The sequence below is a fragment of the Eublepharis macularius genome, chromosome 17 (genome assembly GCF_028583425.1).
Source record: "Eublepharis macularius isolate TG4126 chromosome 17, MPM_Emac_v1.0, whole genome shotgun sequence".
In the NCBI taxonomy this organism is placed as follows: Eukaryota; Metazoa; Chordata; class Lepidosauria; order Squamata; family Eublepharidae; genus Eublepharis; species Eublepharis macularius.
The window spans coordinates 9,798,612-9,813,343 of NC_072806.1; the positions used below are offsets into that span (position 1 = coordinate 9,798,612).

At 44.6% G+C, this 14,732-nt stretch overlaps 1 protein-coding gene across 1 annotated transcript; it reads left to right on the forward strand.

The window, feature by feature from the left end:
* Positions 1–3,832: 3,832 nt before the first annotated feature.
* Positions 3,833–13,960, forward strand: PRXL2B (peroxiredoxin like 2B). The gene is made up of 7 exons (XM_055001689.1): positions 3,833–3,976; positions 9,351–9,555; positions 10,306–10,357; positions 10,725–10,788; positions 11,701–11,776; positions 12,828–12,946; positions 13,806–13,960. The coding sequence occupies exons 1-7, from the start codon at positions 3,911–3,913 to the stop codon at positions 13,830–13,832; spliced, it is 609 nt and encodes a 202-aa protein (XP_054857664.1). The 5' UTR covers positions 3,833–3,910; the 3' UTR covers positions 13,833–13,960.
* The last annotated feature ends 772 nt before the right edge of the window (positions 13,961–14,732 follow it).

Consider the following 14,732-nt stretch of genomic DNA (forward strand, 5'->3'; position numbering starts at 1 on the left):
TGACAATTTGCTGACCTCATGGTTCTTTCCCCCCCACAGTTTGCCCCCATCTCTAATCATAACTAATCCCAAAGGAGTCTTCAAAAAATGTGAAACTTTTTTTCTTCTTTGTACTCCATGTATTTTCCTGCAGCTGTTCAGATGTTCTAATGTTTTAGCACATTGTTACTGAATTTAAGGATTTCTATTAAGAGATTATTGGGGTACATTATACCCTGCTTAAAATGAACAAGGAAAAATTAAACATGTCACATAGCATAATGGTTAGAGCGGCAGACTAAGACCTGGGGTAACTAGGTTTGACTCTCCACTCTTCCATGCCAGTCTGCCATTTGATCTTGGGCCTGTCACACTATCTCATGCTAGCCTACCTCACAAGGTAGTTGTTGTGAAGACAGAGCAGAGGCATGGCAAATGATATGATGAGTTGCCTTGGGTCCCTACTAAGGGGGGAAAAAGTGGGATAGAAACAAAAAATAGTAAGTGGATTTTGGCTGGAGTAATTCTGCATACACTCGCGCTGTAGAGACCCTCAAAAAAGCAAAAAAATTGATACCACAGCAACTTTATTGTATATACAGCTAAGGAGATGGTAACCATTCAGGTGTTGGGTGTTTTTTTAAAAAAAAAACATTCACGCCTCTAGGAGATTTCTGAGTTGAATGAAATAATGCATCATAAACCCCTGAATCCTAGATCCAGAGGAGTTAGCTGTGTTAGTTTGTAGCAGCAAAAATAGAAAAGAGTCCAGTAGCACCTTTAAGACTAACCAACTTTACTGTAGCATAAGCTTTCGAGAATCACAGTTCTCGCATCTGACGAAGAGAACTGTGATTCTCGAAAGCTTATGCTACAGTAAAGTTGCTTAGTCTTAAAGGTGCTACTGGACTCTTTTTGACCCTGAATCCTAAACATTATTTCCAGAACACTATTTCATTTTTTAAACATTAAATTATCCCAAAGCATCTCTTTTTTTAAAAAAACCCTGCAAATTTATGTGGAAGTAAGTACCAATGAAATCTCTAGGACTTGTACTGAAGTAAGCATGTAAGATAATGGCCAGCGGGATCTAAACGACCCCAATATGGGACCAGTCAAGTGCCTACAGGGGTTAAATTGGCATTGTAGTTAAGCCCCTTCCCCTTTAGGATGGGCTGATTCGGAATGAATTGCACTTTCAAGGAAGAAAGGTAAAAACCCTTTTCTGAAGGATCATATCACTTTAATTGCAGTATGTTAATTATTAGCTCAGGGCTGCTAATTAAGATTAGCAAAGCCTTGGGAGATCCTCACATTTGATCTGTGATCCTTTTGCAGAGCAGCCTAGAAATTTACAACTAGAAGAATTAAAAAACAGAGGCTGTGTGCTGTAGCTGTTGGAATACAAAACTAGAAAGCCCTGGGTTCAGCTCCTTACTCTGCTGCAAAGCTTGCTGATAGGGGCAGACACTCTTTCTCAGCCACACCTACCTCACAGGATTGTTGTGAAGGTAAAGCAGGGAGAAACATATACACAGGCCTGTGCTCTTTGGAAGAAGAATGGGATTAAAGTGCGATAGAAGCAGGTTGACCAAGTTGCAATTTAGAAAGGAGAGGTGCATTCCCTAATGAATGAATTTCCAAAGCAAGATCTGTTTGTCACATTCAATGGATGTTTAATGGCCTGCCCTGCAGGGGGTGTCTTAAAATTCATGAACATAGATTCAGGTGTTGACCTGCAGTAGAAAAGCAAGATTCGAGTCCCAGAAAGCTCATACTTCGGAAATCTAGTGGGTCTCTAAGGTGCTACTGGACTCAAAACTTGCTCTTAAAATTCAGAATATTTGATGTGCTCTTTTAAGTTCTTCACCGAACCACTGCCACTTCTGCTTTTGCCATGTTTGTTTCACTCTGGTGTTTATTCCACTGCCCCGAATTCTTTCCTGTAAATCCCTCCCTGCATTGCATCATTGGTATCTGAACACCTGCTCCTTTCTACCTTTTGGATAGCTGCAGAATCACAATGCTGTTATGAATGGGAAATGGAAAGACACCACCCAGTTCTAGCTTGTTTTAGAACAAGCCTTTTTGTGCAGGCTGAAAGGAGGGGTTAAAAGACAACAACAAAGCCAGTAAAGAAACAAAACCCTTTTCTCCCAGGGTCTCCCATGGATAAAAAAAAGAAAAACCAGCTCCAGAGTGAAACAACCCCATTCTATTCTTGATTGACATTTCCGGACTATAAAGGTTTTCTACTCTTATTTCCCAAAGCAAAGGACTCAGGGCTTTATTTATTTGGCATATTTTCAAGGCGGCTAACAGCAAAAAATGGAAGAACACATGGACTATCAGAAGCATCCGGCAACAAGTTAAAACCAATGCAGTTTTTTTTTTAAAAAAAGGTTAAACACCAGTGGGTGCCATAGGTTCTTCCACAACCCTACTGGCTACCCAAACAGTTCTGTCTTCCCCATTCTTAGCAGCTCTCACCTACAACGCTTTAACTGGAGAGATTTGGGGTGGGGTCTGAACCTGAGATTCACTGCAGTGCAAAATATGTGCTCAGTCACTGACCTACGGCCCCTCATCATAGCTCAATGGAGATTTAGATCCTATCTCTTCTATATTGGCTTAGCCCAACCACTACAGCGCGTGCACACACACAGACACACACACACACACTTTCTTGGGGAAAGACAACCGTGTCTTTTATTAGGTCCTTTCCGGAGAAAATTTAGAATGTTCCTGTTAGGAGGGAAAATGTGGTAGGCTTGCCAACCTCAACTTTGAATTGGGTCTTTGCTGATGTTATATGTTTGTAAATTTGCATTTATTTATCTGACGGGATTGTTTATTGAAATGTCCTTCATATCGACTATGCTAATCTCACTCTATGTAATCTGCCTTGAGTCTGGAGTGAGAAAGGTGGACTATAAATGACATAAATAAATACATACATAAATAACCCCTGATCTTCAGGCCACAAAGATCAGTTCCCCTATAGAAAATGGCTGCTTTGGAAGGTAGACTCTATGGCATTATATGCAGCTGAGACCCCTCTTCTTGCTAAACTCTGTGCTCCCCAGACTCCACCCCCCAAATCTCCAGGAATTTCCCAACCTGGACCTGGCAACCACAGCAGTTCCTTGTGTTTCTCTAGTACACACTTCTTATTTTGCAATAACTATAGAGAAGAATGTTGCCTGGTATAAGAATGCAACAAGCAGATTTTTTCCAGCAATGGGCGCACACTCCTGGGTGGAAGAGTAGACACGGTCACAACTGACCCTGGCTTTTTTTTTCTCCTACAAAACGAGCGGACAGTTCCCCTTCTTCTATGATCCAGAGGAGTTAGCCGTGTTAGTCTGTAGTAGCAAAATAGAAGAGTCCAGTAGCACCTTTAAGACTAACCAACTTTTCTGTAGCATAAGCTTTTGAGAACCACAGCTTTCTTCGTCAGATGCATCTGATGAAGAGAGCTGTGATTCTCGAAAGCTTATGCTGCAGTAAAGTTGGTTAGTCTTAAAGGTGCTACTGGACTCTTTTCTATTTTCCTTCCTCTATGCAATCCCTGAAGAAGCTTGCAACAAACTGACAGCTCCCCCTCCTATGTAATCCTTGAAAAATCTTGCAATTTCCACCCCCTCCTTGCTGCCCCATTTCCCCTCTTATATACAATCTAAAAAAAAAAACCCGCTTGCAATATCTAATCTCTGGCTTCTCCTCCTTTCTCCAGCCTCTACATTTGACAGGCAGCACTTCCAGGGTACAGCCTCCTTCCATTGCTGATTGGCCCTCTGCTCATGCATATGGATGAGAAGGGGCGTGTCCTCTCACCTGAGCCGATGTTACAGGGGCGCGGATTTATTGCCAGCTGATGCAAGGAGGGGAGGGGAGGATAAAGTAGTCCAGACAGAGGAGGATTGCAGTTATGGCTGCATTGGTGGACCTGGGCAAAGTCGGAGCCAATACCTTGAAATATGCAGCTAACGGGGAGGTGAGATGTGTGAGGCTGTGTATTTTTTGCACTGCATGCTCTGATCTGATGTTTGCAATATTGTCGTGGCCCGCCTGGAGATTGAGTTACAATGCAATCCTAAAAAGAGTTGCTCCAGTCTAAGCTCATTGATTTCCACGGGCTTAGACTGGGGTAATTCTTCCTAGGACTGCACCGTTAGTTAGCTTGCAGTGGAATCCTAGCAGGGTCACGCCTCTCTAAGGCCCCAGGCTTCAGTGGACAGAGAAGGGCGGAACTCTGATTAGGGTGCACTGCTGGTCTTGGTAGAGAAATGAGAGCAGAATCGCTCTTGCGCCACTTTTGGTGTCTGCCGAGGGTGGGAGCGTTTTATGGAAATCCGGAAAAAGATTTTCTGCAAGGCAATCCGATGCCTGCTTTCAGTTTGGGGGGGCGATCCGTGTGGAAGAGATTTTATGTAATTGTCATTCTTGTTTTGCATTGGGTAATGGCTGTGGAAGGAGGTGGCTCTGTATTTGGGAGGGGTTTTTTTTTTACATTTTCAAGGCAATATAGAGGGGCTATTTTTTAATGTATAAAACTCACTTATAATAATAATAATAACATTCGATTTATATATCGCCCTTCAGGATGACTTAACACCCACTCAGAGCGGTTTACAAAGTATGTTATTATTATCCCCACAACAACAATCACCCTGTGAGGTGGGTGAGGCTGAGAGAGCTCTGAGAGAGCTGTAACTGACCCCAAGGTCACCCAGCTGGCTGCAAGCGGAGGAGTGGGGAATCAAACCCGGTTCTCCAGATTAGAGTCCTGCCGCTCTTAACCACTACACCAAACTGGCTCTTATTGCCCATGTTTGAGATCTTTTTCTGTTTGTAGACTGGGGGGTCTTTCCCAATAATAGTAATAGTAATAATAGGGAGCTTTAACTCACAAATATTCATACCTTGAAAATCTTGCTCGGTCTCTAAGGGTGCCACTGAAACCCTGGGATTTTTTTTGAAGGGTAATTTGCTCTTCCTTCGTGAGCACTGGTTGGTATATTGCAAGTTCTGATCAGAGATAAAAACATTGTCTACTTTTATAGTAAATAGGAAACCCCATATTGACTTTCTGCATGAGATGAGAAAAAAATTAACTGGTGATTTGTGGATTTGATCTCTAAAACAATACATTTGGGAAAACTAAATAGAAGGGGGGCAGTATTGAGAAGGTAAATTTTGGAGGTATCAAAACGATAAGTATAATGTTTGTAAAGATATCGGTGTTGTAGAGAAAAGTGGGAAATGATTTCTTAGATATGTATGATTTTTCTTTGTTCTTTTACTTTAATTTTTGTTCTCTTCTCTCTTTCTCTCCTTTATTTCTTTTTCTTTTCTTTCTCTTTTCCCTTTTAATTGGGATTTTAAACTTGCCTCAGCCAGGACCAGGGCCTTCTTAGCCCTGGCCCCTGCCTGGCGGAACTCTTTGTCTGTGGAGACCTGGGCTCGGAAGGAAATATCTTTCCGCTGGGCCTGTAAGACAAAGATGTTCCGCCAGGCATATGGTGGTTGAGGCAGGTGGGTCGTAAAACTGCCCTCCTGCCATGGGGGGGGGAGGGGTTCCCTCCTCTGCGGTCAACATCTAATAGTTGACCGTTTGGCCCCATGGATTGCTGTTTGGGTTGTGCAATATGTGTACTGCTGTCTTTTAGAAATTGTTTTATATATTTATTGATGTTTTTATCTGGTTTTAAAGTAATTTGTTTATGTATTTTATATATGTTGTGTTCTGCTCTGATCTTGTTCAGGGGGAGAGTGGATTAGAAACTAAATAAATAAATAATGAAGTCAACCCCCCCAAAAGAGAAGAAGTGGGGCTCTTAAGGTATTCTTTTTGCCTCCCCATATTTGTCCGAGAGGTTTAACTTGGGTGTGTGAATGCTCTTTCATCCTGTGTGTCAGGCAGGCAGTAAATCTATGGCATGGGAGGAAGGGTGTTTTTTTCTTTTCAGAGTTGTGCCTAAGCCACTGAAACTCGTGGTTCTAAAAAGGGGGAAAGGGGGATCTTATTTGGTTATTAAACGAGAAATCATACTCATTTATGATACAGAGGTTCGAGAGAACAAAACCAGGAGTCCAGTGGCACGTTAAACACCTAACACAATTTGTTCTATCTTAAGCTTCTCCCACTCCGAGTTTACTTCTTCAGATATGTTGGAGTAGAAATCTATTAGGCTGATTTATATACACAATAAAAAGAGGGGAAGGGTGTTGCAAAGATTTGATTTTTTCACAACAATATCCAGTCTAGGCTGTACTCCTTGCTTTGGTTTTTCTCTGTGAAAGTATAGAAAAGATCTAGTAGGTGTGTGCTGAAAAATAACCCAGGAGCCATTTCCTTGAGACTGAAACAGAGCTTCCATATTCAGAAGCAGTGTACCTCAGAATGCTGGATTCTGCAGACAGATTTCTGTTGTGAGCATCCAGAAATGCAGGTTTGGCCACTCTTGGAAATGTATTTAGATCCATAGACTGAACTGGTCCCTGGAGACGCAGCATATAAATGTATGACCTTCGTAGCTGTCGTCTCCCAGTTGGCTGAACCACAGGTGCAGTTGGAAAAGTTCTTTCTAATTATTATTGCTCCTTGTTTTTATATGCCAGTCTGTGCCACATGGGACATAATTTTGATTACATGTTATAGGTTCCTATTTGATGAATTTTTTTAACAATTTTTTAAAGTGATTCTTTCCCCTACACACACTGACAGAAAGCAAATAAATATGTAATCTACAAAGAAAACAATTACAACTAACATGTAAAAAGAAACACTATGATGAGAAGCAGAAAAACCTCCTAGTTTTTCATTTGTAAATATATTTGTTATAATGGTTGTGTGTGCGTCATGTGCCCTGGAGTCACTTTTGACTTATGTCCAGAGGAGTTAGCCATGTTCATCTGTAGCTGCCAAATAATGAGTCCATAAGAACATAAGAACATAAGCAAAGCCATGTTGGATCAGGCCAGTGGCCCATCCAGTCCAACATTCTGTCACACACAGTGGCTAGAAATCCAGTGCCATCTAAAGGACTGTCAGTGAGGCCAGGACACCAGAAGCCCTCCCACTGCCTTCCTTCCAGCACCAAGACAACAGAGCACCACCTCCCCACAAAGAGAATACCATCTATCTCCTGTGGCTAATAGCCACTGATGGACCTCTGCTCCATATATTTGTCCAGTCCCCTCTTGAAGCTGGCAATGCTTGTAGCTGCCACCACCTCCTGTGGCAACGAATTCCATGTGTTTATCACCCTTTGTGTAAAGTAGTATTTTCTTCTATCTGTTCTAACCCGACTGCTCAATAATTTCATAGAGTGCCCACGAGTTCTTGTATTGTGAGAAAGGGAGAAAAAGTAGCACCTTTAAGACTAACCAACTTTATTAGAGCATAAGCTTTCGAGAACCACAGCTCTCTTCGTCACATGCATCTGACGAAGACAGCTGTGGTACTCAGAAGCTTGCATCTGACAAAAACAGCTGTGGTCTTGAAAGCTTGCATCTGACGAAGACAGCTGTGGTTCTCAAACTTGCATCTGACGAAGACAGCTGTGGTTCTCAAAAGCTTGCATCTGATGAAGAGAACTGTGGTTCTCAGAAGCTTGCATCTGACAAAGACAGCTGTGGTTCTCGAAAGCTTGCATCTGATGACGACAGCTTTGGTTCTCGAAAGCTTTTGCTACAATAAAGTTGGTTAGTTTTAAAGGTGCTACTGGACTGGACTTTTGACTTATGGTGACCCTATGAATTACTGACCTCCGTAATAATTATAATAATAACAACATTTGATTTATATACTGCCCTTCAGGACAACTTAATGGCCACTCAGAGCAGTTTACAAAGTATGTCATTATTATCCCCACAACAAAACACCCTGTGAGGCGGATGGGGCTGAGAGAGCTCCAGAGAGCCGTGACTAGCCCAAGGTCACCCAGCTGGTTTCAAGTGGAGGAGTCGGGAATCAAACCTGGCTCTCCAGATTAGAGCTCAAGTCTTGCAAACTGAAGGCTGTGGCTTCCTTTATTGAGTCCATCCATCTCATATTACATTGGCTATTTACTGTTTTAAAGGCCGAAGCCTGAAATCAGTCAGTAAACTGCTTGAGATAGCAATTAAGCCCTATGCAGGCTTAGAGATGTATTAGGATCTGAGGCTTAGATCAGCCCGTTACCAACAACAACAACAACAAAAGTCTAACAGAGGAGCTTGTTTTGGAAACCGAATTTTTAGGCTGGAATTGAGCCATAAAGTAGGGCTGCCAGTCCCCCCATGGGGCTGTGGGATCCACCACTCACCTGGCCAGCAGGGAGAAAAGACCCCAGGGAACAAAGAAGTCTCCTGGGACAGCGTGCAACAGGCGATCTTCTCACAGGCATGATGACATCACTTCCGGAACTACTGTGGAGGGCAGGAGCTTGCCCGCCTCTGGGCGTGATGACGTCACTTCTGGAAGTGATGTCATCATGCCTGCTGGGAGTGTGTGCATACTTTGTGTGCGTGGTAAAAGTTCACAGAGGTAAGTGCTGGGTTCCCCATTTCCACCAGGAGTTTAAAGGGACCAGGCAATCCTACCATAAAGTTTACTTACCATACCTTTTGCTGGCTTGTTTTCTTCTCCTCAAGTGCCTTGTACATAGTCTCTTTGGAGTCCATTTCATCTATCTAACAAAGCAGGCTTTACCACAGCAAACAGTTTAGTCAACATTATTATCCTTTTTCTTTCTTTGTTTGTTTCTTTTTAAAACAACCCAGAAAGAACCTTGCTGAATCAACCTGGCCAATGTTCTGTTTCCCACAATCTGATCCCCCTGGAAGGCCTACACTAAGGTTAAAGACTGTTGCTGTTCCCCAGTAATTGGTATTTACAGGTACACTGCCTTTGAACATGGAGGTTTCATTTAGCTGTCACAGCGAATAGCCATTAATGGACCTTCCTTCCAGGATCTAGGACAGAGACAGGCCTCCTCAACACTTTCTTGTGACCAAAGCTGGCATTTCAACAATTGCTGGGGGTCTGTTCCCAGATCTACTTTAGGGTAGGCCTCGGGTAACCTGAGCATGCCTAGTAAAAGCAGTTTCAGGTAGGTAGCCATGTTGGTCTGCCGTAGAACAGCCGGACTTGAATCCAGTAGCACCTTAGAGACCAACAAGATTTCCAGGGTGTGAGCTTTTGAGAGCCAAAGCTCCCTTCTTCAGCTACAAGGAGGAATGGGCTCAGGGATCTCCACTCCTTGTTTCTGAAGAAGGGAGCGCTAACTCTCGGAAGCTCATACTCTGAAAAATCTTGTTGGTCTCTATGGCGCCACTAGCCTCCAATCTTGCTGTTTTAGTAAAATCTTGTGATTGATTGGCAGATGGTGGAGCTGAGGAGCTTGTGGAAGGACCAGCCTTGCGTGGTGCTGTTCCTGCGCCGCTTTGGCTGCCAGGTGTGCCGTTGGATCGCCAAGGAAGCCAGCAAGTTGAAAGAACCACTGGAGAGCCACGGCGTCCGCTTAGTTGGCGTTGCGCCAGAAAGCGTGGGTCTGAAGGACTTTCTAGATGGGAACTACTTCAAAGGAGGTAGGCCCAGGGTGCACATAATGGTTGGTCCACGTTTTTGTTTTGCATAACACTTATTTTGACTGAATTCTGTAATCCATCTTGTGTCTTGGAGAGAACGTTGCAGACTCTAAATGAAGTAAATAAATAAATTTCTAGAAAAGCAGCATGTTAACAAGTGGGTTATGCTTAGCATTCCTCTTCCTGGTATGCTTGCTTTCTACATGCAGGGATTTTTTTTAAAAAAATGGACATTTATGCCATCACGTGAGTCTGTAGTTGCACACTGAAGGGAGATGCAGGCCTGACACTTTAGTGTGAATTCCCCTACGTGGCTTAAACGACGGCCTACTTTGAATGCCACGGCCTTTGCAAATACGCACGGTGAAAGCATACCCACACAAAAGGGTTTAGTTTAAAGGTGATGAAATTCCAGAGGAAGCATCTACGTCAATACTATAGTGTAAGTCCAAAGTAGCACTAGTGGAGTAATGCTCCCAGAAACAAACTTTCTGACCTCCTCCTCCTCCTCTTACGACTGGCTGTGGACACCTGGGAACAACGGGACATGCAAAATGGTGGTCTGCAGCGGAGTAATGGATGAAAATTAAAGCTAGAGCTTTCAGGATCTAACCCTAGGATCCAAACTGAAGGGTTCTGCTTTGGAAATAACTCGGTTCAGGTCTTCTGTGTACTGTTTGGCCTTGAAAAAACGTTGGCTGGATGCTTTGCTTCTTTGCTCTAAGCTCTTACTCTTCCTTTTCCTTCCAGAACTCTATCTGGATGAGACCAAACAGTGCTATAATGATCTTGGCTTCAAAAGGTCGGTGCACAGTTTACTTGGGCTAAGCAATGGCCTTTCTGTATAGGAGGCAAAGAGCAGCCCGGGGTGCCTCCGTTTTCCTCTCTGGCTTCTGAAGCCAGACTTGATACGTGCTTAGCTTAGCAGCATTACACTGCAATGCTACGCTGAGCTGCCAGCTTCACTGGACTCCAGAGGGCGTAATACTGCTTAGGAAGCCCCATAGATGGATTCAAGGGGATTTTGCATGGCTGTTGCTTCAATGGGGCTCTCCAGAAGGGTCGCCCGTGGCTGTAAGACTAGGGCCACATCAACGGAATTGGCTGTCCGTTGCAAAGGGCTGGGGTTGGCTACGACGGGCCCTTCTAATCCATCCTCTTCATTTCAGGTATAACGCCTTAAGCATAGTTCCTGCTGCACTGGGGAAGCCCGTTCGAGAAGTCGTCACCAAGGTGAGACAGGAAAAGCAACAGTGTGGTTCAAATGAATTTGTGCAGGTCCTAGAGGGTGAAAGTCTCCAGGCTAACACTGGTTGCTTATGAAGCTTATTGCGAGCCTAGCCTCGGTTTCTTTGACTGGCTGCAGCTTTCGAGGGTGTTTCCTGGGGAGAGATGTCTTTCCTGACACCTGCTTCCTGGGATTGATTCTCAGGCTTTCCACGACATGTGAGCTCTGTGTGTTATGTGCCATCAAGTCACTTCTGACATACGGCAGCCCTACGAATGAAAGACCTCCAAAACGTCCTGTCATTAACAGCCCTGCGCAGATCTTGCAAACTAGATGACATGGCCTCCTTTTTTGAGTCAAGCCATCTAATTTTGGGTCTTCCTCTTTTCCTAGCGTTATTGTCTTTTCCAGTGGGTCTTGTCTTCTCATGATACATGTGGTCTGACACTGAGCTAAGGACCTTCCCTAGTCATATATGAACCTGCCTTATGCTTCGTCCAACTAGCTCAGATGTATCCACCCCAGTTGGCAGTGATCTATGAGGCATCAGGCAAGGAGAAGCCCTTCCTTTGCTCTCAAGGTGAAATCCTTTGAACTGGAGACTGGGCCTGGAACCTTCTGCTGGTGTCACATTATGGCCCTTCCCCCCCCCCCAGTATGAGGGCCAAACTACAAGTGATGCCTGACACAGGTTGGACCCTTGTCAGCTTCCTTCAAGTTTTGAAGGGAAATGTAGGCATCCTGGTCTTGCAGCTTGGCTCTCCGACTGCTGTCCAATGGACTTTTCAACTGTCACTTGTCCAACATTCTGCCAAGCTCCCTACATTTCCCATCAAAACTTGAGGGAAGCTGACAAGTGTCCAACCTGTGTCAGGCGTCACTTGTAGCTTGGCCCTAAGTCTCTGCTTTCTTTTCAGGCAAACGCTGAGGGCATTCACGGCAACTTCAGCGGAGATCTTTTGCAGAACGGTGGGACGCTGATTGTCAGCCAAGGTATGGGGTGGGAGGGACATAATTGCATTGCACCCTATACGTCCAGTACTTCCTGGCCCTCTAACCTGGGTGCGTTTTGTGTTTCTTTTCCAAACCTCTTACATAAAACGACAGCATAGTTAGAATCCACTTTACCAGCTATTGGTTGGGCACAAAGGCTTAAGCTGAGCTGCCCCGTCTGAAACACACAAAAAATGTGTGGAACTTTAAAGATTACCAACATGGTACTTCGGAGAAGCTTTTGTGAACTAGGGCTTGCTTCTTTAGACTCCTTTGGAGAAATTTTCAGATGGGAAGCCATGTTGGTTTGTAGTCGAAGAGCAGGATTCAGGTCCAAAAGCATCTTAAAGACCAACTAGATTTCCAGGGTGTGAGTTTTTGAGAGTCAAGACAGAGTGTGGCGAGTATCAGATTCTACTCAAGACTTGCGAAAGCTCATCCCTTGGAAATCTAGTTGGTCTTTAAGGTGCTATTGGACACAAATTTTGCTCTTCAGAGAAATGTTTCTGTGTACGGCCACCAGGTGGCAGCACGAGTGTAGGAAATTGGAATCAACACCGTTTGAATTCTAAAGCTGAAAATAGCAAAAAAATTTCCTTATTTTGGTTCCAGTTATGCAAGTAATGAAAGCTTGCAACAAAGCCCGTTGCGGAGAAAAAAGACAATGGGCTCTAGAAAGGGCAGGGCAGGTGGGCCAGGTGTTGCCATCTCTGCCATGCCCTGATCTGGTTGCGGGGAGGGCAGGGCAGCCGGGTAAAGGGGAAGGAGGCGCACCCGCCCATCCTGCTGCCTGGCCGCCCGATCTAGGGGTGGCGGCTGGGCAGGTGGCTGGGCCCTTCCCTCCGCCAGCCGATCGCAGTGGCGAAGGGATGGGAAGCGAGCCGTCCTTCCTGCAGGCGTGCAGAGTGCACCTGCGCCACATAAAAGGTGAGTTATTGCGAATACAGCTCACCTTTTATGTTTAAGGATTGCTGCCTTTCTCCTTCATGCGGACTGACTCGCTTTCATTCAGGCTTCGCTGTAGTTGCATGCTTTCTGTATTACCTTGCAGGTGGAGAGAAAGTCCTCTTGCATTTTAAGCAGGAGTCCCCAGGTGACTACGTTCCCCTGGACACCATAATGAAGACCCTGGGCCTCTCAGCAGATGCAGAAGAGGGGGCAAGGCCTGAGGTGAGGAGCTGCTGTCTCTTTCATCAGTTCCTGCCCTTCCTGTAGGAAGCTGTTTTATATGGAGCCCGAGCCATTGGTCCACGTAGTTCGATATCTTTTACCCCGATTGGCAGATCTCAAGCACTGAAGGAGATACCCATAGTCAAAGATGCCAGGGACTGATCCTGGTGTCTTTTGCCTTCTAAGCAAGTGCTCAGTCCATTGAGCGACTGGATACTTCCCCAAATGCATAGCATGTACAGATGGTGTCTTCTGGCTACCCCGTATCTAGCCTACTGTAGTCTACTTTGCTTGGGAGCAACTGTGTAACATCTCAGGCAGAGACATTCCACATCCTCGGCTACCTGAGATGCTTTAGCTGAGCATCGCTGGGATAGAACCTGGGGTCCTGTGCATGGATAGTAGGTGCTCCGTCACTGAACTTTGTCGAGTGTTTATAACACTGAAGGGAGATCTGCCACCTATTGAGCCTTAGTGCAGATTTGAACACAGATGAGGAATAGTCCAACGCTACCCCTAAGTTGCTCTCTTAATAGAACATTGACCCTCCTTCATACTCTTTTGCAAAACCCATCTTTCCCAAGTAACCTTGGACTCAACCTCCTTAGTTCCCTTCCTGTACTAAAATTCAGCCCAAACTCTCACCCCTTCCCGTTTCCACTTTCCATTGTCTCATTTATATCAAATTTTATACTGTAAGTTCCTCAGGGCAGGGACTCCATCTTTTTTACTGTCTTGGCACATTGACAGCACAATATAAATAACTGTGTGCCCCATAGCATTTCCAGGAAAGAAGGGGCAATTCACATGTTCCAGCAGAGCGCAGCTCAAAACAAAATCTGTTTTTCTTTGTTCACAGTGTAACGAAGAAGTCTGTACCACATGAAGAAGGAAAGTACGAAGCTCTTCTGAACAAACACTCTTTCCTCCCTTTCTTCCTAATTGGTATAGCATTTCTGCAAAGCAGTGAAGCTGAAGCCACAAATCTAAATTAGTAAAATGTTTACTCGTTGACCACTGTGGTACCGTTTGTTGGTTGTTTTTCGCTGAGCGATTGGGTTGGATTTGGCCAGCTTTTCTGCTTCCCCTTGTCTGGTGTGGCTTTTGCCCCATGATCTCCAGTGGTAGTCAAAAGGGCCCTTACTCTCTTTTTAAGCAGCAGAGAAGCTGGTTCGATCCCAACCTTGGTTGGAGAAGACCAGCTGAAGAAAGTTTGCCATAGTTCCTGTTCGCTGGTGACTGGAACAGGCGCCATCTGATTACAAACACACACACACACTTTGAATTTCTCTCAAGGTGAAATCCAGCGACTGCTGACTGGGATGACACATCTCTGTTCCTTACAAGCTTTCAGGACAGAATATACAATTTCCAAAATTGCTCGAGTACTAGCCCATTTGTAGATGAAGCACCAATTGTGTTCTAACCTACTGTGGAGAAGGATGGGAGAGAAAGCCAATGGTGGGCAGTGAAGAGCACATCTCTGAACATTGGCCTGCTAGTGTCCAACCATCTTCCTAAAAGGAGAAAAAAAAGGGGGGCGAGCAATCTGTCTAAAGTGGGTCAAGCTAAAATCCTACGGAGCGAATCCCACCTCATCTATGCCACTGATTTGCATGGACGTTGGTAACATTTTAGCTGGATTGGGGCCAATGGGTGTTACAACTTAAAGATAAGAACATGTCTCTGAACAAATACCACTGGAAAGATAGTTGGTTGTTTTAACCAGAGTAGACTGCTAACAGGACTCCCAGTAGATGGTATTGCTAACTCAGGGTCTCACCAC